We start from the raw sequence: 14648 nt of genomic DNA on the forward strand, positions 1-14648 counted from the left end.
AACACGAAAAAGAAAATTGCCTAACGTTGTTTTAAGAATTTCGAAGAATTGATCAAAACACGTTTGTATAATTTACACCGAACATGTGATATTTGTATTTTCAAAATATAATAGTTTACGTACAAAACTTACAAGTTAGATTTGCACTGACGAACAAAAATTAAAATTCGTGTTCTATACTTATTGTGGATAGATTCTTTTGTATGTTTGGTTTTGCTTTGACTAGCAGTAGTTTTTTTGTTGATGACATCATTTTTGGGCGTAATTTTTTGTTCCTGTAGTTTTGACTTAATTTAAATTTGTTTATGCATAACCAGAATAGTAAATATTAAAGATGTTTTCTTTGGATCCTTCTTACAATTTTTAATCTTTTGCTAATGCATTATTATTGTTTTGTTAATGGGCGGCCCTACATTCGTTTAATTGCGTTTTTATGCACGTGTCTAAATCTGCTTTGGTTTTCGGGGTTTTACTATTCCGTCGTTTTGTGTTAAAAATAGTGGAGTTTCGTCATAGTAATTGTGGTGTATGCGTTAGGTGTCATATGCTGCACATCTAAAGGGTGTTCTAGCTTTCTAACATGTCTCCTAAATCTATGCGGTAGAGTAACAAACGTTCTTTTCTAGGAGCACAACAATATTTCGACCTATCTGTTAGAACGAAGAAACAATGGCTTATAATGTGTCTATAATTAAGCTTTTTGACACTGAAATTGTGTTATTTATTAATTTCGTTTAGCTTTCATGACACGGGACAAGGAAATCTTTAGTTTTATTTTCAGAGTTGATTGAAAATTCAAGATTTAACAAGTATAAAAACGAAATACTCTACCCTTGTTCTACGGGGCATGCGGCGTGAGGCGATAAATCTCCCTTCACGTGACTTTCCTCGCTCGATTCTGAGAGTTGATTCGGATACCATCGCGATTAAGGGATGCCTGACATCTAACGAAGTTTTAAAATCGGGTTAGAAAAGTCGTGTCCTCTCTCTTTACACGCCACGTAAGGGTGAGTTTGAAATTCCTAAAACATGCCTAGAAAATTTTATGTTAAATTTCATTCAGGCTGAAATCTGCCAAATAATCGTGAACAAATTGAAAATTGAGTGAAAACGATAAAACTACGCAGATCAGCGAATGAAACTGACACGGTCTATTTCTTAGTCTGATCAAATATAAAATTAATGAAAACAAAACTAAAAGTTGATGTTATTTTTATTTCTGCATCGCCACTACAATTTTTACACCTAAGCGTGAAACAATTTTGTATAGCAGTAACTGTATTTTCTATTGGATCTATCTGAATTTAGCTAATAGTATTCCTTCACAAGCTACCTTTTCGATTTTGTGTATTGTTTTAAACTTCAAATATAACGATACAGCTAAATGGTGACAATTGAACCAGTTCAAGCGAAATACGTATAATTAGTTTTGCGATAAAAATTAAAAACGTATATTGCTAACTTTTTGTATGGGAAAAGCATGTACGACTACCAACTTCAACAACAGCCGATTCAAACCCATTTAACAAATTGAACAACAGGAAAAAGAATCACTTTGCACAGCAACCTAAAACATGATGTTTATGAACGCAATATAAGGAAGTGGATTCCGTATTGGAAGATAGATATAAAAACTACTTCCCATCTAAGTCTAAGGAACAATTCATAAACCACGCAAACCAAAATTTGACACTTTTCGATTCTCATGCTGGGGTCCGCCGACCTCCAGTGGGCCGTGAAGCTAATGCTGGGGGTCCACGAAGAACAACTTTTCCTTAACTAACAAACTGAAAATAATATATTTATCGAATAAAAACTCGATGTTAAACCGTGACACAATGTCGCCTAGCCGGCCAAAACCTAAAATTTTTATTTGAGATTTTTCATGATTTAATATTTGTCTCTGTTTGTTAACAGGTAGACTAGAGTCTGCTCAAAATGCTAAGTCCTGAGAACGAAAGTTTTTTACAGAACTTCAAAAGTGAAATAGATGATGAATTCTGAGAAAAAACTGTTTTCAAACCTAAGTTATTCAATTGAATATATCTTTTTAGTTAAGACTCCGATTAGGGTCGAACTGGTTTCATTTATAGTTGCTATTCGATTTAGTCGATACAAGTCTTTCTCTGGGACAGTTATGCTTATAGCGGCAGTGAAGAACAAATAATAAATCGCGTGCAATAAATAAAAGTTATAAAGTTCAAAGTGGGTGTACTTTTTGAAACAGTTCGGAAAGATAGCTTGTTGTTCGTTAGTGTACTTAAAATTAGTGTACTTTCCGAAAATAAATGTCTTGTTTTGCCTCTTTCTGCCTCGAGGTATGAAAATAGGTGACTTTTCATGATATGTCTGAAGGAGACGCCTGGTAGCCTTTGATTACGCAGGGTTCGTTATAATAATTTGTAGATGTGTCTTATCATTATCAACAATTGAAAAAATGTGTATTCTGCTAAAAAATCCACCACACCTAATTTTTTGAAAATTAATTTTCGGATGTAGTGCACTTTATATTTGTGAATATTGGCACTCTAGATGCCAACATTTTGAGGCAATAAAAACAAAAAAAATAAACCTCAAATATGAATTCAGCGTCACAAAATTACCTTAATGTGAAGTTTTCATCAAATTCGAGCCACTTTTGAGGTTCTGTCCGACTGTTGTATGGAAGGTGATCACTGTGCGTGGGGGTCCGCGACATCCCAGGGTGTTTTCGGTGGGGTTCGTGGTACGAGAAAGGGTTGAGCACCACTTATCTAGAAGGTAATTAATATTTTGGCACAAAACCAGTTAAAAAACGAACTGGTTCAATTTGCAAATATTACGTCAAAAGAATGTAATCTGATACATTTCGAATATTCCGCAATCAGGATCCATCAAGAAAATTTCCATTTCGGGAAGACACTTGATAGAATCGTGAATTGAACATAATCTTCCATGTTTGATAGTAATCTGTATGACTCCTCTCGTCCTGACCAAGATATCGGTATCGCCACTTGCTACGGTGAAAAGTGACGAGACTAGTGCCAGTGCCTAGAGCCTAGTAGAGTTATATCATCCAAAAAGTCATTGGTTTCGAGGATCGTAGCGGGATAATATTTCGAGTTTTCGTTACCGTGGTCATTTTTTTTTCGAAAGCCAATAGAAGTTGGTGGATGGTTTGCTATAACGTTGAACGAGGAAGAAAAAATTGAGCCAACTCCCTAATTTTTACAGTTAAGAAGCGATACGCCGAGCTACACTTTGACCACAATCTGCCTGCATCAAAAAATATGATGCAATTTGAGAAGAGAAAGGATCCATAATAATGCCATAAAGAAATCAATGCTGAGAAATTGAACAACTTCTTCAGCGATGGACACAGACAATTACAACCTGTAGACCATCACATGACGGCTAATGAACCATCCCACCGCACCGCAGATGACCGTGAAGAACCCGATTTCGATTTCCGCCACACTAATGTTGATTAAATTTGGCGCAAGATTCATGAAATAGGTACCAACGCTACAAGCTCTAATGAAATCCAGATCTCATTCATCAAACAGCTATGCCCTTTCATCGTCCCAACCCTCTCTCAGTTATTCAACTCGATCATCGGTGCCAAACCCTTCCCCTCGATTTGAAAGAAAGCTTTAATTACTCCAATCCCGCCCAACCTAAGGACTTTCGAACAATAAACGTCCTGCCAGCATTATCGAATCTTCTAGAAAAAAAAAACTACTTGCATAAATCACTGATCATCTTGATAATCTGAACATTCCGCAGTTAGCAAAGTATCAATCTGGATATCGAAAAGGATACAGCACGACAACTGTTTTAACGAAAGTCGTTCACGACATTTACGACGGGTTCGGCAGTATCCAATGCACCGTCATGGTGCTGGGTTACCTCTCGCTTCAACTGTGTGGATCATCGCATTTTAGAAACAAAACTTCGCGATGAGTTCCACTTTTCTCAAACCGCCCGTAACTTAATATCATCCTTTCTCGCGCACAGAAAACAGCCAGTGCGCTTGGGTGATAGAATATCAACCGGCCGTCATGTCCTAGACGGCACACCACAATGTTCCTGTTTAAGTGCACTGCTGTTTAGTTTATACATCAACTGCTTGCCGTCATCCCTAAGATGCAACTACCACCTCGACACGGACGACTTACAAGTGTACGTACTGATCCAGCAGCTGACATTGACGTCCTTGCCCAGTATATCAACGTTGATCTGGAAGCAATAGCTACGTGGGCCAAAATGAACCGCTTAGCTCCAAAAAAACACAAGATATAATATTTAGTATGACAGGAACGGTTTCGCAAATCAACATTTCGTTCTGCGGAGAAACAGTGCCACTTTCAAATACGGTGACGAATTTAGGATTAGAGCTCAACCATAAATTACCATGGTCTCACCAAGTCAACAGTGTGACAATGAAAGTGTACAACAGTGTAGTTTGCTACTGTTCTTTCCCTGCCGACCAAGAAGAAAGCGGATGCAAGCAGTAGTGGTACCCCGGACTCGCTGCCAACCTCAGAGCAACCACATCGATGCTATAAGTCCGCCGTTCGCTTTGTGTTCAGCCTCCGTCGTCGAGAATCTGCAGTAACCGTTCGAAACTCGGTAATGGGCCACGACCTACCGTTCAACTACCAACTACGAATCGGTAGCATCATGAGGCACGCATTCTACGCAGATCGACCTAATTGCATTTTGGAACACATGCAACGAGGTCCCAACACATACAACGTCGAGTGGCAAAAGCCTGCTAATATCCGGAGCCTCTTATTTAGGGTTACCACTTCTGGGAAGGCTTAAACCCGGAGATTTTTAATGACCTGGTAGTAGACTTTAAGGAACATATGGGTATTCGCTGGAATCAAACAGAAATGTGAATCAAAGCGATTGCTCGATATTTATCATTTTTTGTTACCCAATGAGTTAAAAGTGATAATTATGCCCTCATTCATACCTTTTGAAACTAGTCAAGGTATCAATTCAGCGCTGGTTGATAGGAATATTACCAAAATGAACTCACGTTTGCAAAGTATAATGCGCACCGTTTCTAAGAGTTCAAATTTTTCACATTTCTAAAGGTTTTAGTTTAGTACAGAATTTCACTTCCCCGGCTAATCGCAAAGAATACAAAAGCACCATTCACTCTCGCTGTGGAGGATAGGCCGAACCTTTCCCTGCAACACAACGAACAGGAAGAGCAGAGAAGCAGGATATCAGCACTGCTTGGGAATCACACTGCAGTGTCGCTATGGAGATCTTAGCAAAGCAGCAAAGCTCACCTCCGTAGCCAATACCTAAGGACCGCTAAAGGAGCAGCAAACGTTAACACGATAAGAAATCGTTGTATGTTGACCCGGCTGGTTGAATTAGACCAACCCCCATCCTATCAAGCAGCATATGTATATAAGCATCAGCAACAGGTAGGTGATTTAGTGAAATAGAAGGAACTTTTTTAAATCATTTTGAGCGCCTTTGTGTGATGTAAAATAATAAATTTTAGCAATCGGCGGAATATTTTTTTTCTAAAATGATGGACAAGCTAATTTGTTTTTCATACGAATTCCAAAATAATTCTTGGCATATCGGCCACCTTGAAACAAAGGGTTAGTCCACCAAATAACTTTTAACCCTAGAAGTGATAACAGCACTTCTTACACTTTTTAGACGTTTTGAAAAAAACAAGTACTAAAACAGTTTGAATTATAATTATGGGCAGCATAACTATGCGATAGTTGTATTGCGGTTACAGTAGAGAAACACACAGGATAAGTGACCAAATAAATCTTAGAAAATGACTGATTTGTTCGTCGGTGGAACGGTGAAACGCATGCACATCACCTGGAATATTGTAGCACAGTGTTACGATCATCGTTTTTGACAGTGCACTACATTGGTGTAGTCGGTGCTACACTCATTCAAACTTGGTAGTAATCAGTTTGTCTCTTTTTTGCACTACACTTGCACTGGTGTAACACTAGGTAAAAACGAAAACGCTATAAACTTCATTTTAGATAAATCCATTTAGTGAAATTTATGAAAAAATGCAAAAGTGCTTGTAGAAAGAAAATTTTCTACCTGAGCAAACAGCAGCTCGTGCGCCTATGTCATCAACAGTACCAAGAAGAAAAAAAAAAATAACTGATTATAATAATAACAATAAAATAAGGGTGCCCTAATAAACATCTTATGATCCAATAGACTAACGAAATATGATTTTTATTGAACCCTTTTACCAAAACTACTATCAATGCGCATCAGTCTTGTCAACAGCACGAAACGCTACTCCCCTTGTTTATGAAGTTCGCACACTTTGACCGAATAGTAGTCAAGGAGCAGGCAGAATCACGTAACCTAAACGAATCATCATTATGCCAGAGCATGCTTGTGCCGACAAAAATAGAGCAAACTTCCCGCCTAGAACACATTGTGCCACATTTCCGCAATGCTTATCTTTCTATACATTGTACTTCTGAGGACTGGTCACAAGACGAGCAGGGTCAAATTCAGGAGACAAACACTTGAACTTTCCTAATGAGGCGAACAAACTCTCGCTGCTGCTCGTCCCTGTCTAGTGTATTGCAGAAATGTTGGAGAGGGTCGTACGAACGAGTGTGCAAATCGAAAAAAAAACGTTTTGCCATGTAGGCATGTACGGAAATCAAGTTAAATTGCTGTTTTGGAGAAAAAAACGGCATTCGATGAGTTGCAATGTCCCATTTGGCTGAGCCGTTTTCAAGTTTTTTCCCTGTTTCTTTTCCGTCCTTTCAACTCATATTGGGAATGTCCTTGTATATAGGTATTATGAATTCAATTTTTTGTCGTTTAACCTATTTTCATTCTTTGAGTCATCAACTTACGATTGTTTGGAAACTCAGAAGAAGCTAAAATTAGTGAATAGCCCATTAAGCTTAGTGAGATCTTTAATTACCTTTCAATATTGCTGTCTTTTTCTGCAGTTCTATGTTTGTGTGCTGTGAACATTTTTTTGGTGACAACGGATAATTAAGGCAAGAAAGGTGATTTTATTATTTGATTAGTTTATCTTCTCAGATTGTTTAAATTTTAGACAGCGATGTAGAATACCCTATCAGGATAGTCTGCTTTTGTCCCTGGGCAATTGCGATGCCCAGCTTTCCTTCATATTTTTGTGTCTATGTACGTTGATCATTGTTTTCGATTCACAAACGATGTTCATTTAGTCATCTCAGAGAAACCTAACGAATAAAAACTTTTCCGAACGTTTACCCTAATCGTATTTTTCCTCAGAACATTTGCATATCTTCACAATAAATAGTTTTGCAGTAGTTGCAATAAAATGCTCAAATGTAAAATATATCATAATAATTCAGTAAAATCCTCCAACGTTTTTTTCTTTACCTTCTTTTTGTTTTTAAGCTCATAGACCGCCGTTGTACGCATAGTCTGCCTTATTATGCATCACCAGACAGTTGTCGACGAAGTAAAAGCTATCCGAGCGTGTCTCGAACGGGTTCAAAATCATTTCGTTTACTGGAAAGTTTAATGAGATTGATTAAACACGGTGATATGGGTTTGAATAGTGATGAAGACGATTTTCGATTTTTTTTTGCTTTATAATAAACGGTGCGGATATGGCTCTGAAAATGGTGCTCATAATATTCACTCTAAATAACAAAAAAGAAACTTCTTTAGAACAACCTGCTGAAAATTGGCATAGTATAGGTCAGTTGTAAGATTTTTTTAATTTAGAAACCAGAATTTTACGGCGATTTTATTGCGTATCACACTCCACCGAGGTCCACTAAATCTCCCGAGCTACCATGATCGTTGTATGCTTATAGACCTTGAGCTCCCGCCTATTAGCAGGGACGTGTCCATATGAGTTTTCATTGCAGATTTGCTACAATCGCGAATTGATTGTTCTGAACTTGTACAGCTTTTGAACTTCAACATTTATTATCGAGATCTCCAATACCAACCCTTCTTTCTACCGCCAGAACCATGTATAGCTACAATGAGCCTCTCGCCAGTATGTACGGTCTATTCAATCGTTGTTCCAATTGTTTCAACTTTCATCTATCCCGTAATGTTATCAAGTGTTCGTTTTTTAGTTCCTTGTCTAGTTAGCTATAGTTCTAGTGCTAGTATTATTGCGGTAAAGATGTAAGTGAGCCAATTGTTTTATCTCAAGAGGGGGGAACCCGGGGTTATTAAAAATGCGGGGATAATTCAGACCTCCTCTATTTCTCAGAAAATCATAAGACTTTGAGACTGTCGTTCATATTCGTGGAACCGCTTTTCGAATACTTTAATTTTGACAGCTAAATCACATTTTCAGGTTTTTTTGAAAGGAGATACAGCGTGTTCCATTTTTTTGCCATCTTCAAAACAAAAATCATTGTAATAGTAAAACTGTAAAGTAAAGTAAAAAATAAAAGAGAAACTAAATAACAGGTAAGTGTTTTGGAAAGCTTGAGCCTCCTATTTTATTCATGACGCTCACCACTTTTGTGCGAAATGAGCGTATGGATCTATTCGGACCCCCTATTTCATCAACCATCGTTCAGCGGCTTGCGGCTGCGCACAGGATTGCACACATCACAGCAAAGAAAGTACATGATGCGTCAATCGACAGCTACGACTACCTAATTTTATTTAACACATTTTTTTGCTTCCTAAGGAGTTTCTCCAATACATGTTTTATAGGTAAACATAATTCCATGCGGACCATACAATTCGTAGTTGCTACTCCGCAATTGACCAGAACTATCAAAATTGCACAGAGAATCAACGAATGGAGCCTGGGAGTAGCTATCCATCCTCAATGTGCACGTTTCGAAAGTACTATACTTGAAAATTTCAATAGCGGCGCCGGTCACGTCCTTACAGTCATCGTGGAAAAAAGGAATGTTAGTGTGACAAACGTTGTTATGGAGACCGTGTATACCTCTGCAGGTCCACGTTTGTCACGGGAAGGAGTTTTTGTTAGTGGGATGGGGTAAAAAGTTACGCAAATCAATATTTACCGTGATAAGCGACACCATCTATGGGACTGTGGATTTATCGTTTGTTGAATTAATTTGAAAATGCTCAATTTTTTTAAGCGGGCTGATAGGACTGCAGCTCATAGCTTAGGGGATCTCGGTTCGTCCAGCGAAGCAAAATTTGCAAATTCGGACGAATTAGCAACTATCTACCAAGTAAACACCGATCCTCGGGAGGAGTACTAAATTTTGCGCCTGTTTGTCTCGAAGTGTGTAACATCAAGTCCTCCATTTAGTCTAGTCCAATGTATCAAGCTCCTAACAACGCGTGTTAAATCGTCGACGATGCACTTAAAACGTCCCATTGAATCCGCTTCTGTCTTGTTTCTGATCTTGCCTCTTGACCTCTTGAGTCCCCTAGGTTTTAAGCGGATCAATCGACTATTAACTAATTCAGAAAGCGCTAATAACCGTAATGTCCACGAATACTAATTTCCCTGTAACTATGTATTCGGTCAGTTATTATTCCTGTGCTGGTGTGTATTAATGATTGTTTTGTTTCACAATCAGAAATAAATTAAGATTTTATTAGTTACAACTAAGTCACAGAGAACAGACATCCAGTTTCGAACAAACAAGTTTAAAATAGTTGTTTTGTCATTTGAACAAATATTTCCTAGACCATTACGACCACCATACTGGCATATCCCAAAATTATAGCGATCACTTGGATATCAATTCAGTAAAACTCACGCACTAAACGGGATGAAGACAGAACCCCCTTTGGTGGTAACATCTCAATTACCTTTGGATGTGCCTTTTTCTCAACTCCTACTTGGAAGTCTGTTCTCTGTGCCGAAATGGATGTTGCTTCTCAGTTTTGCACTACCCAGGGTGAACTTGGCCTTAATCCCACTGCTCTGTCATTGATGTAACGTGATATTAATTATGAAATATTGTTTGTTTGGGATATTCATAAACAATGTCGTGCAGAAAAAAGTCTAAAATTTTTGTTGGTTTCATTAACCCCACTCCACTAGTACGTCTCAAATGTTTAGTTTTTCTCGCGGTAATTTATGGCCTTTCCCCAACTGTCAATACGCGACATCATTTATGAACGGCTCTTGGTGATATCTTTAGAGCAGACAATCCAATGAAAAATAGAATCGACAGGATTTTTGTACGTTTAGCACCCTGTGTCACAAGTTTATGTTCGTTATACATACTAAGAATACCAAATCACGTGATGTGATGGCCGGGAGATTAGAGAAGCAAACCCTCTTCTCCGGCAATTTAACCCTTTACCTATACCTCTCGTTTAGGCTTTATATCACAAAATTCAGTATGTTGACATTTACCACATACCGAATTTTGTTATATAAAGCCTGAACGAGAGGTATATACCGTATCCACGCCAAAAAACGAGTAACAAGGAAAAATGAAATTCATGCATTTAAAATTAAGCAATATACTGCACATAAAAGCATGAGTCCCATACAGATTTTTCGAAAATAAGTTATCTGTATGATTGTATTCTGTGTCACCACTGAATCACAATGCACAAATAAGATTGCTAGGTTTGTTTAGAAAATATCGGAAAAATCCCAAAACATGGTTGTCCCATCCATAAGGCTCAATGAAAATGTAAATCTTGAACAGCGTTTTTCTCGGCTTGCTGTTTTTTTTAATATGGGACTCTTATGCTTTTATGGGCAGTGGTAACCTGTAATAAATATATGCCCTACAAATATGGTTTGTAACCGTGTGTTGAGATATTTTCACGTGCACCATTCATTTCGGCTGATCTTGGGGTCAGTTTCCAAATTATGGCTCATTTATTATTTTATAGAACCTGGTATACCGCAATCGGTATCACTATGTTTTACATTGATTGGATAATTTCGAAATGTGTCGTGAAAAGTGGTTCTCCGTTTTCCTAATTAATTAAACGAAATTATTCGAGTACCATTTACATTTCAGCCGGTTGTTCATTATAGGACATTATCACCTTATTATTACAAACAGGTATGCATGCTTCTATATACATACCTAGATCTGGTGGGATTGTAGGAAATTCGTAAATATGTTCACAGGTGTTTTTCGAATAGGGAATACAATATCCGAATTCAAAGTCGAACGTTTTCAGTAATCTATCTTGGAAAAAGTGTCTTTCAATCATTCGAAAGTTTTTCACACTTTTGCTCCCAACTGTAAATTCCACTCTGAAAAATGCAAGCGACATAAGCAAATTGGTGTGTGGTTAAACAACCCCATTTAACTTACGTAGCTCCAACTGTTTTCAGCTTCAGGAACTGCGGCGTGAACTGATATCGGACGTAACGCCCTGTGTTTGGCTCCAGGAGTTCCTCATCTTCGACGGGGTGTTCTTCGCTACTGGCAACCGCACTACCATTACCACCCTCTGCCAGTTCCGAGCTGTAGTCGGAACTTTGAACAGGTTCACCCAGGGAGGGTTTGGCAATCTCAAACAGCACTGCCCCACTTTCCATGTCACGGATTTTAAAGCGAGTGAAATCGATCTCGTAGATATTGGCGTCCGGAGCACACAGATAGTCTTCGGCGATTTTATTCATCTTGAGCACATACTCGGGTGTGATAACTTTAGACGGTGGCGGATTATTGGTGGGTGTTGCTGTAGCCCCCGAACCATCACCAGATGCGGGGGCCTTAGAAATCGAGGACAGTTTTTTGCCGATAATACTCATTTTATAATTGCGCGAACGAACGTATTCAGGCAATAAATTCGAAATTATTAAATCAATTACTAATTACTGCTAGTCTGTCACTGTCCTCCAGAACCACGACTCTTTTCACGTTAGAACATTCCGTGTTTTTCTATATTCACGAGTTTCGCGTACACGAAAATCATACGTCACTGTTCTGTTTATTTTTTCACAAACTCACTACAACCGCCGCCTGCCAAAAATGCTGAAAATAGAGCGCTGTACCGATAAATTAAGAGGAGCATGTTATTAGACCGACAAAGCATATCTACTCGCAATTGGGACCAGCCTCATGAAAACTGTTTATTACTTGAAGCTATGATGAATGAATATATGAGAAAGTACGCTTTTTCTTTCATTGCCTCTTCTCCATAAAATCCGTACGTTTTCATCACCTGAATATCGGTTAAGCACATAAAAATGAAGTTTGTTTGCATTCGACAAGTCTCAGGTCGTGTTAACAACATTGGCTCGCAACAATGTAAATGTTGCTTAAAGCGCGTTCACTGTCATTTTTGGCAACTATCCGAGCTAGAGGGTTGACATCATGGAACCATTTCGAATCGACTTTTTCATACAAGCTTGCATACAATAAACCTTTCGTTTCGAGATGCGTAATGCCACCCCAGCTTTCATATTGAAGATCTGTAAAACACAGATAAATCTGTACACCTAGGCATCCCTGGTCGGCTGTGGTTGTCGAATCACATATATTTTTCGCGAACCCAACATCTCATCTCGGTCCAGCACTTTGGCCCCCGTTTTTTGGTTACTTCACCCCAAAAGGAGAATATAGGGTAAGCGGTTTCGCATGTCTCCTGTACTAGTCGTTGACATATTTGTAAAAGGTATTATTGATTGCTGTTTAACCGTGATAATCAGGGGTGACATTGCGCATCTCGAAACGAAAGGTTTTTTGAATACAAGCTTGCATGAAAAAGTCGATTCGAATTGGTTGCATAATGTGGCCCCAGGTCCGGTCCAGCTGATGTTGGGTGCGAAATACTTGCCAGATAGCATCCCCCCGGTATACTCAAAAAGTTCAGAGAAAAAGCAGAAAAGTGTAAACAAACTGTATGCATCAGACTAGTGATTTTGAAATAGATTTTCTCGGTACGTTTTTGGTCTAATGTTTACTTTATCTCTATCAAGTTGCTGGTTGATTACTGTTTAAGCTTTTTTATAGTGTTGCAAATTTAAATTAAGAACTGAGTGCTCTGCCCATAATCGCAAGTCAGTCCCATGTTCTGTGGGATTCCCTATCTACATGGGACTGGCTTGCGATTATAGGCAGTGCTTAGCAGCTAGAAATTCCTACCTCACTTTGTGAAATTGCTCTTTGTTTATATTATTGAAATTGATTGTTATGAATGAAAACGTGGTCTAGTTAGGTCCAACGCTAGCTAGTTATGATGTCCGAAGACATCCCTATAGCCCTCGTATAATCAGAATATACGACATTAATTTATTAGAAAGATTTCGTGTGTTCGATAAGACAATTTTCCACTTGTTTCATGCCGAGAAACACCGGCAGCTATGCGCTCTTCGCTCTCAAAAGATCTTCGAATGCAACTGTCTCATTCTCTCCCTCATGTGTTATCTATCTCTTTTTGCCGTATGAACAAAGCTGTAGAAGAGCAAATGAAGAAAATTGTGAGGCATGTGTTGGATTTTGCAGTTCTTCAATCCATAATTGTAGCGATTGTTGCAACGTGCTAGGTGTTTTTTCTAATAATTCCAGAAAATTACGCCATGAACTTTCTTAAAATTATGAGTGGGGCTTATAGGAAAACACATTTCATTCAGAAAAGTGCCTGTGAATCAACAAACGCTGTGGAACAATTACTTTCGGCGCTGGTTTACGTAATCGGAAATACATTGCTTCTCATTTCAAGCATCGATTTAGGTCTTGTTTATAGAAACAAAGTATACCTAACGCTGAAAATGACACTCTTCATACATTTTGAACGAAAATTTTGCTTATGAAAAACTGCACAAAAATATTGCGTTTTTATTTACATTTTTCTCAACCCGTCAAATGACAGCGGCTCTTCCCTATTGAGTTCTTGTTCTCACGAACACTAATGCAGTTTCCCGGTTGAAAACAATCCCATTTGCTTTTGCTGTCTTTGTTTAATATTTTCCACCAGCTAGTGATGTAGTATTTGTGTCATGTGACGTGTACGTAGAATAGTCTATAAAAGCAAGAGCAACACTGATTCAAATATCGGCCAACTGTCAAAATTCACCTGGAATGAAAATGCAGGACAAATAGTTACTCGCCGTACTAAACTAAGACAAGGCAAGACAACTAGTAAGCGATTTTTGGTGCCAGCATGGAACCAATTTGATGTCTTCGAATTTGACTAATGGGATACTGTTTTCGTTACCACAGGGCTCATTTCGCAGTATTAGCATCATGATTACTGCAAGTTGCCAAATAAAATAATCTGTATTCGTCAATTATGTATCGTGAAAAAATTCAATTAATTAAATAACGTTGAATATTTGAATAAAGACTCGACCAAATACAAATATGTTAATACGGATAATGCTCTGATAATTGTTCGAGGACATGTTTTAAGCTACCCTGCACATGAAAAGGTACAGTGTCAAAGTGACAGTGTACTTTGTAGATTTTTCTATAAAACTAGCAGCCAACGATAACCAATAACGTTGTAGCAGCGCTGATAACCAATGAAAATAAAACATCACCGTTACTATAGTTATTGTTTATTTTCAAGAAAGAAAAAGTGCCCAAGAATCGAATTTGTTTTAAATTTTCTACTGTTCATTAATTTAATTAATTTGTATTTGATGTAACTATATGAACACAGACAAAAATACATAACACTCAAAAATAATGCTTCGCCCACTTTTACATATATTTGTAATTGGGACTGTGGCCGCTTTTGAAATTATGGCGCCACTGACA

General features: G+C 38.1%; 1 protein-coding gene across 1 annotated transcript; it reads right to left on the reverse strand.

The window, feature by feature from the left end:
* Positions 1–62: 62 nt before the first annotated feature.
* On the reverse strand, positions 63–11909 carry LOC131688746 (protein unc-119 homolog). Its single transcript, XM_058973231.1, has 3 exons — positions 11253–11909; positions 11019–11191; positions 63–7515 (listed from the first exon to the last, which is right to left on the reverse strand). Exons 1-3 carry the CDS (start codon positions 11693–11695, stop codon positions 7403–7405), a joined length of 729 nt encoding a protein of 242 aa, XP_058829214.1. The 5' UTR covers positions 11696–11909; the 3' UTR covers positions 63–7402.
* Positions 11910–14648: the final 2739 nt, after the last annotated feature.

Source organism: Topomyia yanbarensis, chromosome 3 (assembly GCF_030247195.1).
Source record: "Topomyia yanbarensis strain Yona2022 chromosome 3, ASM3024719v1, whole genome shotgun sequence".
In the NCBI taxonomy this organism is placed as follows: domain Eukaryota; kingdom Metazoa; phylum Arthropoda; class Insecta; order Diptera; family Culicidae; genus Topomyia; species Topomyia yanbarensis.

Coding starts and splice junctions, on each gene's coding strand:
- LOC131688746 (XM_058973231.1), bottom strand. CDS start 11,695: ATGAGTATTATCGGCAAAAAACTGTCCTCGATTTCTAAGGCCCCCGCA. Junction 11,192..11,252: donor CTGAAAACAGTTGGAGCTAC/GTAAGTTAAATG, acceptor TGCATTTTTCAG/AGTGGAATTTACAGTTGGGA. Junction 7,516..11,018: donor TACAATCCCACCAGATCTAG/GTATGTATATAG, acceptor TAAACTTTCCAG/TAAACGAAATGATTTTGAAC.